The sequence below is a fragment of the Sycon ciliatum genome, chromosome 4 (genome assembly GCF_964019385.1).
Source record: "Sycon ciliatum chromosome 4, ocSycCili1.1, whole genome shotgun sequence".
In the NCBI taxonomy this organism is placed as follows: domain Eukaryota; kingdom Metazoa; phylum Porifera; class Calcarea; order Leucosolenida; family Sycettidae; genus Sycon; species Sycon ciliatum.
In genome coordinates, this window is record NC_088646.1 from 6,109,687 (window position 1) to 6,131,627 (window position 21,941).

The window sequence follows — 21,941 nt, forward strand, 5'->3', positions numbered from 1 at the left end:
GTGCAGCACAGCATACGCACTACTTGTACACAGTAGAGTTGCTCATCTGTCCACACAGTGCTCAATATCACAATGGGCAGGGCTTCCGTACAAAGGCAGAACAGGTTTTGCTTGCAACTTGAGTTTCACGCCATGCAATCCCCAAGCAAAATGATTCTTGAGAGCAGTGTCATACAAGTACAACATTGCCAACCAAATCACATGACATGAACAAAGTTCAAAACTTACAAAGAAAGAAAAAGAGTACTTCCTCCGCGTCATTAAAATTGTCGCTTCCCAGAGCGATTTTTCGAAAATTATTTTGTCCACTCGAAGGGCACAGAAATCAGCTAGAAATTGAGGCAGAGCATTGTCGACGGGCCAAGCTTTAGTTTGTGACCCCCCGCTTCGCTGCACTTGCAGCTAAGGTCGACGTCTTCATCAGAGTTTGAGGCAGACCCTTCAGCACTCAACAAGACGCTGAACAAGACGCGCGTTCAAATTCAGGTCAAGAAACTTCGTTTTCAGGCGATCCATGCCTCCAGGTGCCAGGCGATGAAGGCAAGCTAGCATTTTTCAAGTACACTGTAACGACCTTCCAGCGGGACAGGGTAAGCAGTTCCGCACCTTCTTTCCTTGGCAAGCGCTTCGCTGATTTTGTTGGTGTTTTCAGACCTGCTACCTTCGCAGCAACATGCGCCACAAGTAGCGCATTTTAGGAATTTGAGACCACTTTGTTCTTGCCATCGCCAACTTCAGCAGTTTGTATTCAGGAGAGATACCAGGATTCTTATACCCAAGCTTGCAGTCTTGACAAATGCCCACGCGAACGATGTGGGACGGCACGAACTCCAGAAAACGAAATGCGCTCTGGGGCGGAATAGTGCGGAGCGCGATGAATTTGCTTGGTGCGGAAGAGAGCTCCGACAAAGTTCGAGACCACCACGGCTTCAGTGACAAGTAGACATTGTGCAGGAAGGGTCACACCAGTGTTCGAACACAGAAAACAGCGATTCCGATAGTCTGACTAAGACGAGCCAAGTCACAAATATTGCGATGTGCGAAGCGACAATTTTAATGACGCGGAGGAAGTATATTATAGATGCGTACCTGTACACCCTTGTTCTTCAATGCGGATCCCACAAAGACTGGAGTAAATTTACGAGCAATGGTATTCCTACGAACCGCAGCCTGCACACAAGAACAAGGAACACCAAATTACACAAGATAAAGAGCTCTGCGAGGCAAGGCATGTTGGTGAAACATAATGGAACGTGAGCGAGCGAGCGAGCGAGAGAGAGAGAGAGAGAGAGAGAGAGAGAGAGAGAGAGAGAGAGAGAGAGAGAGAGAGAGAGAGAGCCACACCAAAAAGCCTGGTAATGAGGGGTGCAGGGAGTATTAAATTGAAAAAATATACGAAACCCCTGCTTGAATGCATGAAAACCCCCGACTTACATCTGTCGTAAAAAGACCAGGACAGATACAAGGAGTTGCAACAAAAAAATCGACTTTCAGTTACTGTCCCATTGGCTGACTAACCTTGAGCTGCTCCTTTGTTGGTTCCTTCTCCTCGAGGAAAAGCTCTCCAATCTCCTCATCGACGTTAGCAAGACACTCTGCAAGACACAATACCAAACAGTTTTTATGGCAATCAAGAGTACTAACTGTGCGGTAACCATGCTTTACTACTATAGTAACGAACACGGGAGAAAAATGTGAATGTGAAATGTACATACCGGCATAAAAGAAGAAGAAGTGTTCAGAACCGTTTTCGCGTAACGATCATCATATATGTAACTATGGATGGAATCCCATGTTCGTTCCTATTGTAATAAAGCATGGTTACCGCACAGTTAGTACTCTTGATTGCCACATTAAAGTTGCTGTCTCCAAAACGCTACTTTACATATTTTATTTGTTATGCTATTTTCTTATTCAACTCAATCTCATGGCACATGCATGCAACACTAATACGGGGAGCAACCCCAGAGATGAGGGCAGTACCCAACCATGACAAAACAACATTAACATTCTGACTCATAAGGGGAATAAAATGCCACTGCGATGCAACGTGAGATGGTCAATAGACCCACAGATAGCGGCAAGGTGGCACTAACTTCAAGTCACACCGGTATACGCTTGCACGGCAGACAGAAGAAGCAAGCAAACACCAGATTCGTATCATTACTTTGGGCCAAGAGCGGTGAAAAGGGAAAAACCTCTCATCACAATCCTTTTCATGATCAGCAACACTGGTGGACTACATCTTGTTCCTGTAAAGCAAAAACAACGCTTCAAAGAAGCAGGTCTCCCAGCTCTACCGCTTTGACTTGTATGCGGATAGAAAGTTTGGTTCAGCAATCAAATCCAAACACGAAAATTAGGCCTGGACATACCTAGAAGGTCCTGGCGCTTCTGCTTGACCTCATCAAGCATATCATCAGGGATAGGCCCCTTTCTGATTTGCATGCTACACAAAACAGAAGAACAAACACAAGCACACATACACGTGAAAGCCGTGAAAGGTGTTTTCTTTTTTTCGGAGTCTATCCCAGCCATGCGTGCCAAGCATCGCAAGCTACTGCAGCACAGCTGCGAGCAACACAACCAAGTTTGTTCCAACCCGCAACATGATGATACATTGTGCTTTGGAAACAAAGGACTATCCCCCCCCCCCCCCCCCCACGCTCTTCAGCTGTGATGAAAGAAGCGGGCCAACGTCCCCCAGAGAGCTATACATGCGGAACACGAGAAAAGATAGAAGTCGTAGACTGACCGGCACAGTTACGGAATGAGATAATGTCTACAGTAGGCCTAGTCTACAGACATTGTCACCGATACACTCACCCATGGTCACCTTCAAAGTACAGCGTCTCCTCTTCAACGATGTCCATGATGGCTGAAAAGTCGGATTCAAGGCCAATAGGAAGCTGAACAAAGGCAGCATTGTGACCCAGCTTATTCCTGAAGGGAAGATCGGAAAGAAAAAATCATCTAAAAAAAGTGAGCGATTACACCGATTACTTGGAACTTACTCGTTATCTCTATGATCGCTACTCGTTATGCTGTTATCGAGTATGCACGACTTGTACATGTGCAGTGTACATGTGCATAGTACTAGCTTAGTCACACTGTCTGCACTGCACTGTCAACCCCAGCACTGCGCGTCAGCCAAGGTGACAAAATAATTCACACCTTTTTCTAGTCACCTTCGCACTTTTGGGATCCGGTGTGTAGATCTACCACGCTGCAGCAAAACCAACTGGCTGTGGAGGATTTGATTGTCACTGGGAGTCGAGCAAGGCGCCTGTTTGTAGGCATCCGCATTCGTGACATACAAGTACATGTAGGAGCGTATACTAGTACATGTACTGTATTTAACTGTATGCACAAGTCCTTCAGGCACTTATCATGTTCCGGAGACCAGTATCATTTTGATACGCCATACATATCCACAAGAGAACATAAACCAGAGTGTGCAACTCGGGATGGTTCCTGTGGGAGCGTAATTCGTGCAGTACGTCATTTCTGACGGCATGGTAAGCCACAGGTACGGTGAAAAGTTGCGTAACCAGTCGCGGTGGTGCAGGTCACTGAGTTTGTCCTGATTTCGGTTTTTTGATATGGATAGCCTGGTGACTTTACTTGTCAGTGGATGTACGCAGCGTACACAGTCACACAAAACACCGAAATCCTTAAACTGGACGTCTAAAATCAAGCAAACTTGGCTGATTTCCGGGCTATGAAACTTGAAAATTTGAGCTGTACGCAAGTCGCGGCTTGGCTGACCTCATCAGGGTGACGTAGTGCACGAACTGCGCTGTTTCAGATCTGATATGCACAGTTGCACACTCTGGTTTATGTACTCTTGATATCCAGCATACTCGTTTTATGATAACTCGATCGTTTATAATAAACGGTACTCGATAAGAAGAAATGGATGATCATTTCATCCCTAAAAAAAAAGATGCAATACGTAAAAGAGGTAAGCACAACCAGCCGGGACCTATACATGTACTCAAATGGGCGTACCACTAATAGAGAGTTGAGGTTGGATATAACGGTAATGACACTCCTCCAGGAGATCAAAAAAGGAACAATAACTCATCTTTGGAAAGGAATTGCTACGCGTCAGACGGGAAACAAGATCTAGATTTGCAACAAAGTCAACCTGACGCTACAAGTACTTGGTACATGCAAGGTGTTTTAAAAGTATATGCAGGGTGTTTATAATGATCCAATCTCCACGGTAGTGAGGGCATCTGTATAGAAGCCGGAAAAGACATGCAGAATACTTCGATAGCCTGGCACATACCTCATGGCTCGTATTGTACGAGTATGACTAGCATTCCATCTGCAAACAACATGCGACATAAACCACGCTTGAGCACACAAATACAAAAGGAGAGCGACTACAGTCCTGCTCAATGAAAATCTTATCACACGAGCCGAGTATGCGATGATGGGCGCTGTGCAGCCCTAGACCTGTGAACACTGGGAGGTGACCAGGTAGAAGGCGCACAAACGACACACCTCTGCAGTGCCAGTAACTGCACGGTCAACAACAGTGGCAATACAACAGGATAGACAGTTCACGAGTCCTCAGGACATATTGTACTACACACTACTGATAATGGAAGTTGTGGGTGAGAGGTGCTTAAACACCAGAAAAACCTACTGCGTGAGATGAACATTTCACATGCGGGAATCATCATGATAATAATACCGAATGCCTATGGAGATGAATTCTTTACCTGTCTAACTTGTTGATGAATGCTACACATGGTACACTGTAGCGCTTCATCTGTCGGTTTACAGTAAGAGTCTGACTCTGAAACAGCAAATCAAAAGAGAACAGCCATACCACAGTGCGTTTTCCTGGATGTGGACGGTGAATAGGAGAAAGAAAACAATCAGACACAACTGCTGAGCATGTACTCGTACTTGACAAGAGTGAGCGATGGACCTTGTAAATGACTAGACTCAAGACAGGATGGCGTCCGGGATAGCCAGAGAACAGAAGATAGTCTCCCGTGTATAAGCATTCCCACTAACCTGTACACCGCCCACAGCGCACAGGACGAGGATTGCACCATCCAGAACACGCAGTGAACGCTCTACTTCTACAGTGAAGTCAACGTGACCTAATGCAGAGAAATGCAGGTAAACAAACATGCACACATGCATGCAGACAGCACAGAGCACAGGCAATGATTCAAGACTGCAACACAGGGAACCGAATACCGAATTACAGCCACACTTCTTCAAGTACTTCAAGTACATGTATAGTCCTATCTTCAGAAAAGAAAAGAAAAATTGACGATTCGCTTGAGACTCGGTTAGGCTGAGTCCTCAGCATATGTATGAACGCCACCATCCTGCAAAGATCTATCTTCAGAAACCAAGATGATATTCTCAAATGTTCAAACTGAGCTAACCCGGTGTGTCAATGATGTTGATGTTGACATCCTTCCAAGTTGAGTAAGTAGCCGCAGACTGGACACAACGACAAACAAAGAGCAGGAACTTGAGCAACAAGAGATGAACAGAACGAATTACAGTCATGGGCAACACAAAAACAAACATAATCAACCGACGTTGTACAACAGCACCAAAAGAACAGTTAAATTCAGAATACATGTTACTACAGTACACATTGTTTTCTTTCTGGGTCATCAAGAGGGGAAAATCATGAAGTTGAAGAGCAAGGTTTCTGTTCGAAATGTAGCCAGAAGAAAGCAGGAGAATGGACCTTCATCGGTGACAAGACTTTACTGGAATAGAAACCATTCCGTGTACAGTCAAGTATCGCGGGACCACCCCGGCACAGTACGTGGTCATGTTTTGTATGCGGAGCGGATGAGTGAGTCCTGTCTGTAGGTTGTATGGCACGCAAATTGCCATTGAAATTGGACAAACAATCCGTACTCATTTTACCTTGCAGCGGAAGCAAGCACCACGCAAACAGCGTGTGGGCTGGTATAGGGCCACGTATGACCCGAATACACTCAGGTTCTCAAACCGTATGAACTTACAAATGCACTCGTCCGTACAATTTCTAATCCCTGCCTGTAAATTAAGGTGGGGCGTTTACAGTACATGTACAGTAGAACCTGTCAAGGGGACTGCTCGGATAAGTTGACCACCTGTACCAGAAGACCACTGCAACTACGGGTACAAGTACTGTCGTGGACATGGAAATCCAGTTTCGGGGCCGGCGCCCTCAGCGTGTACAGAACGTTGAAAAATGTTATGTTGATCCGATGCGACCAGCAGCGCATAATACATGCATGTGTGTACTAGTACTGCTAACCTACGGCTGCATGGCCAGCGCCCTGGGGCCGCTAGACGTGCGACCGGATTTCCATGTCCACGACAGTAGGACAACGGCATGTTGTTTCTAGTCAAATGACCCTGGATAAGGAGACCACATTTCTTTTAAGTCCCTTGAGCGGTTGTGTTAGACAGGTTTCACAGGTTTAACAGGTTTCACAGTGCATGTACATGCAAACACAGCAATAGCATGGCATCTGCCAGATATACCGCAGCATCAGATTGGTGAGCGGGTTCTTACCTGGATTGTAATACCACGCTGACGTTCCAACTCCATAGAATCCATGACAGCGCCGACTTCATCCTTACCGCGCACCTGACACAAAACACACACATACACGCAGATGAAAGAGATGTCAGGCCATGAAGCTATTGTCGGCAAGCCGTGACAGCATCCACCCAACATGGCCGTATTGTCATCAAGTGCAACACAGTAAAAAAAATACATGTATAAGTAGTACAGTACAGCATCAGTCTACACACCTCGTGCATTTCATTGATTCGACCCGTGTAGAACAAGACACGCTCAGTTAGAGTGGTCTTGCCAGAATCAATATGGGCTGAGATTCCAACGTTGCGGATACGTTCATTAGGAAACTGCAAGAGCAAAACAAACAGCATAACAAGAATCAACAAGAAAGATAGTATCAGCGAGAGTACAATAGACTCGGATTCCTTTTAACAGCAGCAATCCTCGTCACTGCCGGTCAGGTCAGTAAAGAATGCTGTTCGACGTACTACCAAAGGGGATGTTGAAAAAAGTGAATTTACTGCAAGGAATAGCTTTATAGGGACAATAAGGGCACCGAAATACACAGCGCCAAATCATCAGGAATGCACACACACACACACACACACACACACACACACACACACACACACACACACACACACACACACACACACACACACCTGGTCCTGGTAAACACTGCCATTACGGTCACGTGTCCCCTTACGGGGCCGACAATATAGAACGACGAGCGGGACCATGTTCGAGAGAGCCATCTCCAGCAGCTATGGATCTGGCTTATCATCGGAAACGATTCCTCTCACGGCTGCCGCTAGAACTGGTCCATCACTCTCCACAACAGAGCGAACATTCCATGAGCCAACGCTCAGAGTCGTTCCAAGTCGTTGTCTTTGTGCGGTAGTTTGCTCCACTCGCGGGCTTGCAAAGCCTCGCGAAGGACTCCGAGGTGGGGGCGACGAGGAGAGTGTCGGCATCGTAACTATCCGACCAAGTCTCCTGTCGGTGAATACCCCACCTCAGGCACTGTTGGCTTGGACGGCTGGGGACACCCCAGGCCGTCCACAACGGCGAGAACAAGCACGGACGGAGGCCAGAAACAAGAGCCCGAAAAAGTACAACCGTCCTCCACCAGAGCAGAGAACACACACATTGTCAAGATGTTCAACTATTTGAAAGATTTTCTTATCGGAGGAAACGATTCCTCCCACGGCGGCCGTTCGAACTGGTCCATCACTCTCCACAACAGAGCAAACATTCCATGAGCCAATGCTCAGAGTCGTTCCAAGTTGTCGTCTTCGTGCGGTAGTTTGCTCCACTCGCGGGCTTGCAAGGCCTCGCGAAGGACTCTGAGGTGGGGGCGACGAGGACACACACACACACACACACACACACACACACACACACACACACACACACACACACACACACACACACACACACCATTGGACCATTGGACGCCCATCGCCAAAGGCGATGCTACAGCAGAAGCCATAGCAGCTTGTGCTGGGATTGCACCATGCAGCAACTTGCAAGGTTGAAGAATTGACCGCCACTATTCAGCCTGGTCTACACCACACAGCTATGAAGTGACTTTTTTCTGGCCAGTGAATCCCTACTTTTTGGCCTTTCACACACACACACACCATTGGACCATTGGACGCCCATCGCCGGAGGCGATGATAGCGATGCTCCAGCAGAAGCCATAGCAGCTTGTGCTGGGATTGCACCATTCAACAGCTTGCAAGGCTGAAGAATTGATCGCCACTATTCAGCCTGGTCTACACCACACAGCTATGAAGTGGCTTTTTCTGGCCAGTGAATCCCAACTTTTTGGTCTTTTTCATATTTTTCCGCACACACACATCACACCACATACTCCGGCATACACTGGCTGTTGGTAACCACCCAGGAGAATGAAAGAAAAGTCAGGAGGAGTCTGAGAAAGAGAAGAAAGACGTGTGTGACCATAATCGTCGGGAATCGAACCCGCAACCTATCGATTGGAAATCGCTGCACATACCACTGCACCATATGGGACACACACACACACCATGTACCATGTATACGCCCGTCGCAAGAGAAGCACGCAAATCTGCAAATGCACTGGATGTGCACCCACAGATTTTCTCTTTATAGCAACGATAGCGGATCTGATTCTGATTGAAACAGATCAAGACAAGCGCCACACACACACACACACACACACACACACACACACACACACCATGTATACGCCCGTTGCAAGAGAAGCACGGAAATCTGCTATAAATGCACTGAATAGAGAGGTTCCGGGGTACGATTTTCCGTGCCAAAATCCGTATGGGCGCTACGGATTTTTTCCAGGCGTGCTCCATATGATTTTCCGGCACGGAGAATCCGGGTGGACTGGCTTTCATACGAACCATGTTTCGTATGGAGATTTTGCGTCATCGGGTGCAGAAAGATTTTTCGCGTACAAATTTTGTACGTGAAACATCGATTTTCCGCGGGAAGTTTTGATTTCGATACAAATTTTCAAAATAAAAAGGCATAGCGCGGGAATGTGACGTGTTTGCGATCGTAACCCAGGCAATGACGGCAAACACATAAGTTCCGTACTCCGGAACATTTCACTGCTTGAAAACGACGTATAAAAAATCCGTAATGCCTCTACGGATTTTGGCACGAAAAATCATACTCCGGAACCTCCCTAATGTGAACCCACTGATTTTCATTCACTCCCCTCCCCCCCCCCCCCCCCCCCCCCCCACACACACAAACACGCACGTGTGCGCGCTTGGTATGAACCAGGGAAGTCAAGTGTAGAACCTGGCCACTGAATGTGCTGCGTACAGTATCGTAATGTTCATGGAGTCCTCATTGAAATGTGGTGACATGACATAGATAGCCAAGCACCACCATGTCACTACATGTAGTAAGTTATACAGACAATGGCATTGCTTCATAGGAACTTACATGGGACGAGTCAGACGAGCAGCGGAGACACCCATAACGCAGGAGATGTGCCGGCTGCATACAAAGAAGGCAAAAATAAAGGATTCTTACCCTAAGGATTGGCTGAATTGGCTGCAGTGGAGTTTGTGTCAGTGTTACACTTCTCTACCCATTCAACTCAACCCAGGTGGGAAACAAAGGAGCTTTCATATGGACGGGGATGGAGCTGCAGCAGAGTATTCAAACGGTACCAAATCACCATGGCTGTTTTGTATGTGGATACAGTGCAGCATGTTCAACTCTGGCTGAGGTTTTGCTCCCTGGGCCGAGTTAAAAGTCAATCCGTATCGAATACAAGCCAAGCAATGCGCCAAGGCTCCAGTCAATTTGCGTTCATGCTGGGTTGAAAGTCGATTCGCCCCAAATTTCAGAGGGTCACCCCGAACAACACGTTTCTTTACAGCGCTGGCCAGTGAAATTTGCCCCATCAATAACGTATCCTTGCGTTTGAGTGCACTACACAATGGGTGTACTGCTCATGCCATGCGGTGTACTGTATTATTCCCGTAGCTATGCAGAAGACGTTACTGGCGCTAGCCAGGGTCCACACAGCTTTAATTTGGTATTTGTTTGTGTCACGCCTGGCGCTATCCGTATCTGACGGCAAAAAAGCATAGGATGTTATAAATTTTTCAATTCTCCTATTTTTTTTTCAGGCATATCCTGGGATTCGAACCTGCACTATCGCCCTACATGCATTCCCCCATACACTTCGCATTCATACCCATTCTTCCAAGTTGCTTCACGTTATTATCTTGCGTTTGAAAGCCCTATTTGAATATTGCGGGCAGCTAGACGGTGTCGTATTACCCTCGATCGTACCTGTCCCGTACCTATCCCCTACCGTACCGTGCCATGAAAGACGGCTGGCCACAATGCATATTCAAATAGGGCTTTCAAATGCAAGATCACAATGTGAAACAACTTGGAAGAATTAGTATGTATGCAAAGTGTATCGGGGGATGCATGCAGGGCGCGCGATAGTGTGGGTTTGAATCCCAGGTTATGTCTTAAAAAAGAGAGGATTTTTTAAAGAATTTATAACATCCCTATGCTTTTTTTTTGTCTAGGTCATCAAGGCAAAAAAGCATAGCGTAGGGCCCTGAGCTTCGAAGCTCTCTCGTTATATTCTTTGGGATGAAAACCACACACCAGGACTTGACCAGGTATCACAAGTGCCGATACCCCGTTTCAGTTTTAGGGCGTGATCGATCAGGCGAATCAAGAGCAAGTGCACTCAGAGCGAGCGTAATCGTTTGGCCGAATTCGGAGTAATTGTACTTGGAGTGCAATCCACCAACACTGGCCCTCACACCGGGAGTGGCTGGTGTGAAAATGGACTTTGACTTTGTTTGACCGCTTTCACAATCTTTGTACGATATGCGTACTACACCTTTGCTTTGTTTGATTGGTTGAGCGTTGGCTGGACCACACCACCTGCTCGCACCCAATCCGGATTCGTCAATCGATGACACCCTTAAAGTGCATTGCAATACGTTGGCCAATGAAATTCAATTCACTCTATGAGTAAATACCAGCCAGGCACTCCACGGCCACAGTGGTACAAACATAAGGATGTGTACTCAAATGTGGTACAGCTTTAAGTGAGGCGGAGGGTGAATTTGTATTGGCCACCACTGTAGAATGTCGACGGCCCAACTAGACACAAGCAATCTCACGACTATAGCATTACTGCAAGGAAATTGTACATTGTGCAGTACTAGGATAGAGTGTGATCATATCCCTGATCTCTTGCTCCGAACATGATTCAAGGTTTTAATTTTTTTTTAAGGCAAAAAGGCAAAAATCAAAATTTCACCAGTTGTAGTCTTCGGGGTGCTGAGTCGAATGGTCTTGGTCCGAGAAAGCTGAGACGCTCCCTTCCTACTTGAATCCCAATCGAACTCGCGCACTTCCACCGAAACTGGGTGACTGCACCCTACTAGATGGGGATTTGTATGCAAAATGTCACTAAAAGCGCCATTTCGTTCTTATAAAAGCACGGATGACCGCGATTGGCCCATATGTTGTAGTCTCTTGGACGCTGAGTCAACTGGTTTTGGTCCGAAAAGGCTGCGATGCAGCGTTCCTCCTTTATTCCCAATCGAACATGGTTGAACAAGCGGTCACGTGCTCCTGGGTGCCCAAATCACCTGGTCAACACGCCAGCAGGCGACAACTTTCACACCAAGGTTCAACTCGAGTGACAGGACTGCACCCAAAAAAGGTCAAACAGGCTAGTAAGTTGTACCCTGTAGGCACAGTGACCAGGTGACTGGTGTACGCAGGAGCACGTGACCGCTTGTTCAACCATGTTCGATTGGGAATAAAGGAGGAACGCTGCATCGCAGCCGTTTCGGACCAAAACCAGTCGACTCAGCGTCCAAAAGACTACAACATATGAGCCAATCGCGGTCATCCGTGCTTTTATAAGAACGAAATGGCGCTTTTAGTGACATTTTGCATACAAATCCCCATCTCGTAGGGCGCAGTCACCCAGTTTCGGTGGAAGTGCGCGAGTTCGATTGGGATTCAAGTAGGAAGGGAGCGTCTCAGCTTTCTCGGACCAAGACCATTCGACTCAGCACCCCGAAGACTACAACTGGTGAAATTTTCATTTTTGCCCTAACTTCCCCTTTAATTATACAAATAATCTAGGTGGAGATAAAAGTTTAATAATAGCTATGAAAAGTATGAATGCCGCAGACATCACCACGCAACATGACAATTTGTTCAAGGTTTGGTTTTGTGTGTTTCCAAAATCGATTTTTACGCTCCGATCATCAGTGGAAATACGGAACTAAAGAGATCAAGGGAAAAACAAAGGTTAAAAATCCAAAGAAGAGTGATGGAGCTGATGAGGGTGAAATTCGTAAGAAGTCAGCTGTGTACTTGCATTTGTTATCTCGTCCCGATTGTTTGAGTGTGTATGATGATTCCCACTTCTCTGTACTGTGTCGTGCCCGTTATGTCCAGCAGTTGAGGGTCCTTGAAGCTGTTTGTATTCGTACGCATAAGCCCGATTTGTGTAAGCAAAAAGAACATGTTTTAGCACTTAGGTTATTTTCGTGAGTTTGCACCCCGTGTTCATGAGTTGTTTCTGCACTGTTCATGCCCGTTTGTCACACTTACTCTTTATTTTAGTTCTCACTTTTTGTAATACTTCCCACAAGTTACCCGTCATGTGTCACACTTCTTTGGATTTTTAACCTTTGTTTTTCCCTTGATCTCTTTAGTTCCGTATTTCCACTGATGATCAGAGCGTGAAAATCGATTTTGGAAACACACAAAACCAAACCTTGAACAAATTGTCATGTTGCGTGGTGATGTCTGCGGCATTCATACTTTTCATAGCTATTATTCGGATTTATTCCCCTTTAATTATTAATTTTATGACTGCTTGATCCATCATCTCATACTTCAAACGGTCTTGGTTAGAATACCTAAAAGGTCGAGAGACCGTTTGAAGTGTGAGATGATGCATAGACATACTGCAGTGGAGTCTTCACAGTTCGAGAAGACGACTGGTCCATCCTTGATTAGTTTAGAAGATTCGTGCATATGAACATGCTTGCACAACGCACTGCGACATTAGGCTACATTAAATTTTGTAGATCAGTACTAACTACTACGCAAGTACACCTTATTCTCCAAAGAGAGGTAGAGAATACTAGTATTCATTCATTCTCAAGGGCTGAAAAACACAACAAATTTTACAGAAGTCAAATACCTGGTTGCCGCTGAACTGACGCCCAAGCCGGAGCAAGCGTCCTCCTAGCGTCATCTTCAGCAAAGAAGAGTATTCTATTCTAGAAGAAACTAACTTGCTGAATGATAACTACCTTGGTGCTCCTTCGACACTACTGACTATTTCTTGTGAAAGTCATGATCATGATAACATTACGTGACCCAAAAATAATGACTGAAGTCACAAGTGTAACATTTCAGTTGATTTCAACGACGCCATAGCCAGTTACCATAGTTATGATACCATACATGTGATATTTGCGCATGCGCGAATCCTTTCTTTCTCTCTCCCTCTGTCGTCCTGAGCGTCGAGCACCATTGGCCGGTTAGTTGAATTTTAGAGGCCTGTTTTGTAGAACTAGACTTGGATGGAACCTGATCGCTGCTGAAGTGGAATCTTTTCGAGCAGGCTGACGTTTTTTTCTGTGTTTGATTCCTTCCACTAAAAATTGAAGGCGAAAATGTCTTCACATGCCGTAAAGTAAGTATTAGTTTTTTCGATATTGCACACATACAACACTACTCAGAGTCTCATGGGCATTCTACTTTGCCGAATCACTCGTGTAGATTGTACTCCAAGGGAGTTGTGCTCGGCTACAAACGTGGCCTTCGCAACCAGCATGAAAACACTTCCTTGATCCGTGTGCAAGGCGTGAACGAGAAGAAGGACACAGACTTCTACATGGGCAAGCGTGTCGCATACGTTTATCGTGCGAGCCACAAAAAGCCCGCTGTCATGAAGGTACGGTTGTTTATTCTGCTAAAGAGTATCTTGTTCCATCATTGTATGACAAAGAAGTTTCAAATTTTTCAACATACAACATTTGATTTATTTTACAGAAATTTACATTCAAAAATTTGTGAGGACTCGGCTGTACCCATCCATTTACTTTCCATCCTCACTATCCTCTACACGATTTCTGTGGTTCAAAACAAAATGTGATTACTGTTCAAATTTCGGGGCCAAGCCTATCCTGGACCTGTCCCCATGATTTGAACAATAATTGAATTTTAATTTGTAGCTCGGAACCGTTTAGGGTATGAAGGGCATATACCGTAAAGTACTGCCAGAGCGCCCCGTCTCGCGAGAGCCCCCCCCCCCCCCCCCACCTTTATTTTACAGCCAAGGGAAGAAAATCGTATGGCAGAATGCTACTAAGTTTGTACGATGTGAGAACCTTCGTGTACTAAGGTCACACTTGGTATGCTTTTATGTGGAGCTCGAAGGTAAACTGGGTACGGATTGACTGCACAATGTGCAATGTTTGTACAAGATCCGTGTCGTATGACCTACAGACAGGAATTCACCTCCACAAGGCGGCAACGAAAGGATGAGATGGTGGGGCGCTCTGGCGGTACTTTACGGTACTAGTATTAAAACGAGAATATTATGAGGGGGATGCACTGTCCAGTAGATTGCGACGCCTATCTACAGACAGTGCATTCCCCTCACATTTTTTAGAGTTCCTTTCCTTTCAGAAGTCACACACACATAAGACATACCTCAGCTCCTTAGAACTTAGAAACCACCTTGGTATGGTCTCTTGAGCGGTGGGCGTACAAATGCGTTTTACTGTAGCTGAGCCACCGTGTACAGTTGTGCTCGGTGAAATCAGAAACAGAGCAAAACTGAGGCCCTGAATCAGTTCTGATTCCATCAATGTGTTTGCGCATGTGTACATTCGGTCGCATTGGCATGGCATCCAGGGGCCGTGCAAATTGTTATAGCGTCAAATATGCACCTTGGTCGGATTTCACCAAGCGCAGCTGTACATGGGACATCATGTTAAAGCCTGGTAAAAGTCAAGCCTGTTCGTTCTTCAGTGCCTATCAGCACTGTCGTCGCTCCCCACACAGCATACCTGCATAGTGATTATAAACCCGAGGAAAATCAGGATGCAGCAGGATCATGCTGATTTGGAATATGGAGTTCTGCCCCTCCGGAGTCATTGACTTGACTTCCACGTATCATAGTTACTATTGGTTACCTGGTGCATTAGCACATGTAGTGCTTGTCCTCCAATAGTATTCAGTTCCAACTCAGTATCGTGATGGTCTTTACATCATTTACGTGACATGGTTGTCCACATACCGTAAAAGCCCATGTATACGCCCACCCTCCGTGTACACGCCCAGTCAGGGGAAGTCAACACTTTTGTTTCTAAATAGCGCCCATGCCCATGTATACGCCCAGGTATGCCGGCAGCGCCAGTACATGTACCGGTACTTGTACCCTATCTCTATTCCAAGTATACGCCCAGTTCCAAAATAACGCCCGTGTCCTTGTATACGCCCAGGAAATCGAGACTGCTATTCTATACGCCCGGGGCCTACTGTATAGCAGGAAATTTTCGGACGGAAATATTTTCGGACAAAGCCGAATTTCGACCTTTCGAACGTATTTAATTTTCGTACAGTGCTGCATGCTAAATGCACGTGTTCGCAATTTCGCATGCGATACGCATGTATAGTGTACATAACTTCACAGGAACAAATTTTAGTACAAAAGAGGCCGTGTACGAAATCGTAAGAAAATAAATTCCGTCCGAAAATTTCATACACGGGCTTTTACGGTATTTGGTCTCGGGTATGGAGCAATGACCCCTTCTGTGTCGCATTTCACTTGTAAACCAAGCCTTCATTACATCATGTGTGTCATCATGTAAAATTATGTCAGGAAGGCATTGTATTTGGCAATTCTAAACATTGGGTGGTTTGTACTGTTACCTTTATACGTATTGGCTTCATCTTCATCATCCAGTACCGTAAAGTACTGCGAGAGCGCCCCACCGTCTCGTTCTTTCGTGGTTGCGTTGTGGAGGTAGTGTCCAGTCCGTGCGTCACACAAAGCGTGCCTTGTACGCAGATAGCACGCCATGCAATCATTCCTTACTCGGTTTACCTTCGAGCGGTTGCGAGCTCCACACATGCCAAGTGTTACCGCATTACACAAGGTTCTCAAACAGTGCAAACTTAGTAGGACTCTGCCATATCATTTTCCTTCCCTTGGCTGTAAAATCAAGGTGGGCGCTCTAGCGGTACTTTCCCTTGCCTTTGCGATGGCTGTTTCTGATTCTCTGATCTCTCCCTATCTGTTGTGCATGCAGCGTGCTCGCAAGGCCAACAAGGTCCGCGTCATCTGGGGCAAGGTCACTCGCTCGCATGGAAACAGTGGTGTTGTCCGTGTTCAGTTCAGAAAGAACCTCCCCGGACAGGCCATTGGCGCATCAGTCAGAGTTGTAAGTCTATTGCTGCCAACTGTCACACCATTCATGCACTCTGTTGGAAAATACTGGCTTGCAGTCATAAGAGCAGTATCACACATCTCTTTATTTTGCATTATTTTCATTCGGCTCTTTGATATACCGCCGCGTCCCGTGGAAAACCCGCGCACCGAGGCTTTTGGGTATGAGCACTAGACCATGTTTACACGACCACTACTAGTGCCCTTTTTCAAGCTTTTGTGCTACGTGTAGTAAGTTAACGTGCTGGTTAGTTAACATTGTTTGCAGCATAGTCTGGGATAAGTATGGAAAATCCAAAATTTTAATTTCCAGACTAAAAAAATATGGAATTGTGTTTGGGAAACTAAATAACACTGTTTTTGTCGATCGGCGTTCCTGTGCCCACGCATATATTTCCAGACAATGGGCTATAGGAATCAGATAAGCTCACTGTACTATCAGCAAGATAATAGACACCCTTAGCTAAACACGTTATGTTGTAACAGTATTATCGTAAGGGGGAAAATACCGTGATTTGGGTTCGACCTTTAGCAAGATGCACGCTATTTTTAGTACGCTGTTGCCACGAGAATAGCTTTGATTTTGCGCAGTACAACCATTTGTGTCACCATGTACGCGATACAAGGTGAAATACGTACGGACTATGCAATATTTGGCCAAGACACGTTCCGTTGGTCACAACGATAAATCAGCCCCCATAACGTTTTTACGCTGCAGCTTCAACGCTATTTGGGTGATCAAGGTACAAGTACCGTAAAAAATAGCGTTACCGTTGTTTGCTAAGGGTGTCTAATACCCATATCCTGTACTGACCTTGACCTTGCTTTTACGCATGTGAGTGTAAGTCTTGTTCGTATTGTGGCTTTGTTTCTGTCTGTGCTCACATTATGTGTGTGGTTTTGTCTTCCGCTTTATCCTCCTACAGATGCTCTACCCATCAAGAGTCTGAGAGGTGCTCCTAATAAACGTTTTTGAAAAATGAACTACTGTGCTCGTTGTGAGTCTGTGTTGTTTGTGGTCGTGATCGCACCGTTGCATGCCCTGTGGATTATTGCTGAATTCCTTACCAGAAAACCCGCTGCTGAACTGAGATCCCACTTGCCATGCGTATGGTGGTGGTGAGAAGTACAGTTCTGTGCCGGTATGGAGCACGCCTTGAAAAAATCCGTAGCGCCCATACGGATTTTGGTACGGAAAATCGTACCCCGGAACCTCCCTATTATTGCTCCGCTGCTCGCTAAAAATGGGCTTGAAACGTGCAACCACAACACTGCACCACATGATGTGAGATTTCGCCGTTGGCGAACCCCATAGAAAGGGTATCACGAGTTGCACACTCTTGGAGGTTATACTCTTGGTAATAGGCAGGGAGTCGTGAAATTTACGACTCCCTGGTAGAGAGGTTCCGGGGTACGATTTTCCGTGCCAAAATCCGTATGGGCGCTACGGATTTTTTCCACGCGTGCTCTATACGATTTTTCAGCACGGAGAATCCGGCCGTGTGGACTGGCTTTCACACGAACCATGTTTCGTATGGAGATTTTGCGTCATCGGGTGCAGAACGATTATTTTGCGTACAAATTTGGTACGAGGAACATCGATTTTCCGCGGGAAGTTTTGGGGCATGATCGATTGGGCGAATCCCGAGTGAGCTTGATCGTTTGGTCGAACCCGATCGAATCCGGAGTAGGTGGACTTGGAGTGGAATCCGACCACACCGGGAGTGGCCGGAGTAGAAATTGACTTTGCCGTTTTTGGAAAGCTTTCACAGAATCTTTGTACGATATGCGTACATTTTGCGTACTACACCCTTGTTGTGTTCGATTGGGCCAGCGTTGTTCAGACCACACCGCCTGCTCGCACTCGATCCAAATTCGCCAATCGATGACACCCTTGATTTCTGTACAAGTTTTCAAAATAACAAGGCATAGCACGGAAATGTGACGTGTTTGTGATCGCAACCTTGGCAATGACGGCATACACATAAGTTCCGTACTCCGGAACATTTCACTGCTCGAAAACGACGTATAAAATCCGTAGCACCTCTACGGATTTTGGCACGAAAAATCGTACTCCGGAACCTCCCTAATTATTAAAAAAAGCGCTCTCTGTCGAAAACTCACTGCGGGTATGCAAATCTCCAGCATGATCATGATCAAGGCAGATATTCGGGTTGCACGCACGCCATCCTACGTTTGTATGTACATGTAGTACGAAACGTACCTGAGACACGTGATGTGAGTTTTCGCTGTCGGAGACAGAGTTGCACACTCTTGGGGGGTTATATACTTTTGGTATCAGGGAGGTTTAGTTCCCACGTAACGGAAACGCGTACGTGGGTGATCCACGTAAAGTGGATGAAGGGCACCCACGTTGCAATGTTGTGTTTAGTTACACGGAACAAACAAAAGCATAAAGCGAAAGGCCCAAACCTGGTCAAAGACGAAGCTACCCGGGCCTAAGAAGCTCATCCAATATTTTGATTTCGTGCTTCGGAAACTTCTTCAGCTGAGCACCCTCACAGCTCGCACAATGCGCTCCATTCTGATTTTCACCCACGTTCTGGCGGAACGTGGGTGAGCCTCCATACACGGTATGTCGTGAATCAGAAAACGCCTGTACGTGGGTCACTGAGTATCACGTGGTACACACACGTAAAGTACCCACGGATTACGTGGGACTAAACCTCTCTATCACCAAGAGTACATAACCCCAAGAGTGTGCAACTGCCTGCACAACCTCTATGCTGTGCTGCGACGGCAGAACTTCACATCACGTGACATGGTTAAAGGTTTTGCTGGCAAACAGTGCAAAGTGACCACAAGAGAACTTGTACCCAAAGCTGGGCTGGGTACAACCCTGTATCTATCATGCACAGAGTGCAAATAATGTGTACGGGTTCATCACGTGATGTGAAGTTCTGCCGTCGCAGACCCCATAGCTGGAGTTGCACACTCTTGGGTTATGTACTCTTGGTATTACGTGTAGAGAGCTCCTTGCCTGTACATATTGTGTGTATCGGAATAGGGACATGTAATTACATAATGCTGATTACCCGAACGTCAACTATCCGAAATGCTTCCTTGCGTTGAAACTGTGAAAAGGTTCAGAGTCAAAATGTAAAAAGATACGGTGTCATTTTGAGTAGCTGCAAAAGGAGGTCGCCAACAATTTCCTGTTGGACTGCCGAAGAGAATGGAAATGAGGAAAACATGCAGGGAGGCTACCGGTAGTATCAAGAGATCCCGGGAGCCGGGGGACTGTGGACTCTTGGTAGTATGTGTGTTTTAGATAGATATGTGACTGATTCTCCTTTTTCAGTCCCGGAACATTCTTCTCACCCAACCCCCTGGACTCGAACCCCGAGGCGTGCGGATAATCGGCACTCTCACTGTACTGCATGAAACCCATTTCATGTACAGTAGAACGCCGATGATCCGGACGTCAACAATCCGGATGATAGATTGCCCGGATCGCCTGATCAGGCTGGACAAAAATTAGCACTCACGGCTTTTTCATTGAGATTTTTGCTGATTTTTCCCACTCGGAGCACCATTCAAGCAATCCATGAGAAGAGTATACAACTCGTGGATGGGTTGGCCCACGGCGGAAATTATTGTTGACGTAATCTTTCTACGACGCACACGCTGCGAGTATGTTGGGAAGTTTTGCCTCATGCACTAGGCCAGGTTTTACATTACAAAGGCGATACCCAGCACGTGTTCTCACACTGCTCTGCAGCAAAATGCGCGTGATCTGTAAAAAGGTGACGTCAGCAATAATTTCCCTCGTGGGCCGGGCTACTAGTAAAGTAGTATCTGCGTCCAGCTAGGAAAGATGCGCGCTAGGTAGGCCTTTCCGGATTATGCGTTTTTTCCTGGTCTAAAATGGAAATGGAAAGTGTTTTGAAAAACCCCTATAAATCAAAAATATTCTTGAAGAAAATGCAAAATTTTACCCAAAAAGCACAAAAAATGCCACCGTTGCCATGGTAACAAAATGGCGACAGCTAGTCGCGTGACATTTGGCACCATGGTGACCATTCATGGTGACCGTGAAGTATTAATTTTTTTATCGCGTGGAAGGGAGTAGTAAAATACCGGTATTTTACGACTCCCTGGCCCAAAGTGGGTCAAAATGGACAAAATGCATTTTGACCCCCAAAATGCAAAAATATGCAAACGCATAATCCGGAAAGGCCTAATGCGCGCGGTGTTGCACACTCTTGTTTATCTACTCTTTTTTTTCTATTTTTTCTCACTGATTATTATTATGACGGCTAGCCCTTGATAAGACGTACATGTATTACAACAGGTTGGAGTCAAAATGTATAACGATAGTGTCATTTTGAGGAACTGGAGTGCGCCTACAATAATTATAGTTCGTTATAAATGCGATTAATAGTATAAGTGAAGCGGACATTACAAAATGATGAATGAGAATACATGTATCTAAAATGGTTGTTCCTAATCGATTTTCTCGTTGAGACTATCATCAGGGAAAAATCGTCTCACAATAGAGGCTATACGGAGAAACAAACTACTTTATAGGATAGTGGGAAGTATACAAGGTGAGGTGTGAAAAAAAAAACTAAAGTGGGAGAGAAGACGAAAGAAATTAGAAGAAAAGATGTGAGAGTGTTCCGACGGTGTGAGCTACTACAAAAGGTGAGTGAAATGAAGGCGTGGAAGCAGGTGAATGTGATAGAGTGAGGAACTGTGAAGTGTAGGTGTATGCGAATGAATACGTGTGTGAATGCTAGGTGAAGAGTCTCAGTTTTGTGACATTTTCTCACCTTGTATACTTCCCACTATCCTATAACCTATAAGTACTGAAGTAGTTTGTTTCTCCGTATAGCCTCTATTGTGAGACGATTTTTCCCTGATGATAGTCTCAAGAAAATCGATTAGGAACAACCATTTTAGATACATGTATTCTCATTCATCATTTTGTAATGTCCGCTTCACTTATACTATTAATCGCATTAATAAAGTTATTGTCTCCTCGTCGCCTTTTCAATATAGTTCGTGTTAGTCATGTACTGCCGAAGAGAATGAAACATATTTGCATAAAAATATGCTATCTGACGTGTGGCCGCTCCCTTATCCGAACATTCTTCTCATCTGAACCCCCTGGAGACAGCCCGCGCCCCGTGGGGTGCGGATAATCGGCAATATGTTGGCCTATTCCATATTCAAAGGCATGTTCTGCAGATTTGTAGGCATGCTTGGCAATTTTATTATCCTGCAATATTACCGGAGGGTGTACCCAGTGTGCTGACAGTGCTCAACGCCGCGGAGGCAGAGCGCAGTACAGAACAGAACGACAAGGATAATCTAGGCTTGTTTGCTGCGACTTGAAGTTTCATGCTCTCGCAATTATCAGGCAACTGT

General features: G+C 45.8%; 2 protein-coding genes across 2 annotated transcripts in view; one reads left to right on the forward strand and one right to left on the reverse strand.

Moving 5' to 3' along the window:
* Positions 1 to 13,469, reverse strand: part of LOC135814121 (elongation factor G, mitochondrial-like) — a 25,174-nt gene extending 11,705 nt beyond the window's left edge. Inside the window, exons 1-12 of the mRNA XM_065327185.1 lie at positions 13,287 to 13,469; positions 9,518 to 9,571; positions 6,796 to 6,909; positions 6,554 to 6,628; positions 5,418 to 5,475; positions 5,035 to 5,123; positions 4,734 to 4,810; positions 4,295 to 4,333; positions 2,827 to 2,943; positions 2,376 to 2,449; positions 1,519 to 1,595; positions 1,090 to 1,170 (exon numbers count right to left, since the gene is read on the reverse strand). Coding sequence (XP_065183257.1) covers positions 1,090 to 1,170; positions 1,519 to 1,595; positions 2,376 to 2,449; positions 2,827 to 2,943; positions 4,295 to 4,333; positions 4,734 to 4,810; positions 5,035 to 5,123; positions 5,418 to 5,475; positions 6,554 to 6,628; positions 6,796 to 6,909; positions 9,518 to 9,571; positions 13,287 to 13,340 — 909 coding nt within the window. The 5' untranslated portion in view covers positions 13,341 to 13,469. The remainder of the gene's footprint in view (positions 1 to 1,089; positions 1,171 to 1,518; positions 1,596 to 2,375; positions 2,450 to 2,826; positions 2,944 to 4,294; positions 4,334 to 4,733; positions 4,811 to 5,034; positions 5,124 to 5,417; positions 5,476 to 6,553; positions 6,629 to 6,795; positions 6,910 to 9,517; positions 9,572 to 13,286) is intronic.
* Positions 13,470 to 13,549: 80 nt separating this feature from the next.
* Positions 13,550 to 17,531, forward strand: LOC135814125 (large ribosomal subunit protein eL33-like). Its single transcript, XM_065327190.1, has 5 exons — positions 13,550 to 13,628; positions 13,759 to 13,784; positions 13,871 to 14,045; positions 16,411 to 16,542; positions 17,474 to 17,531. Exons 2-5 carry the CDS (start codon positions 13,765 to 13,767, stop codon positions 17,495 to 17,497), a joined length of 351 nt encoding a protein of 116 aa, XP_065183262.1. The 5' UTR covers positions 13,550 to 13,628; positions 13,759 to 13,764; the 3' UTR covers positions 17,498 to 17,531.
* Positions 17,532 to 21,941: the final 4,410 nt, after the last annotated feature.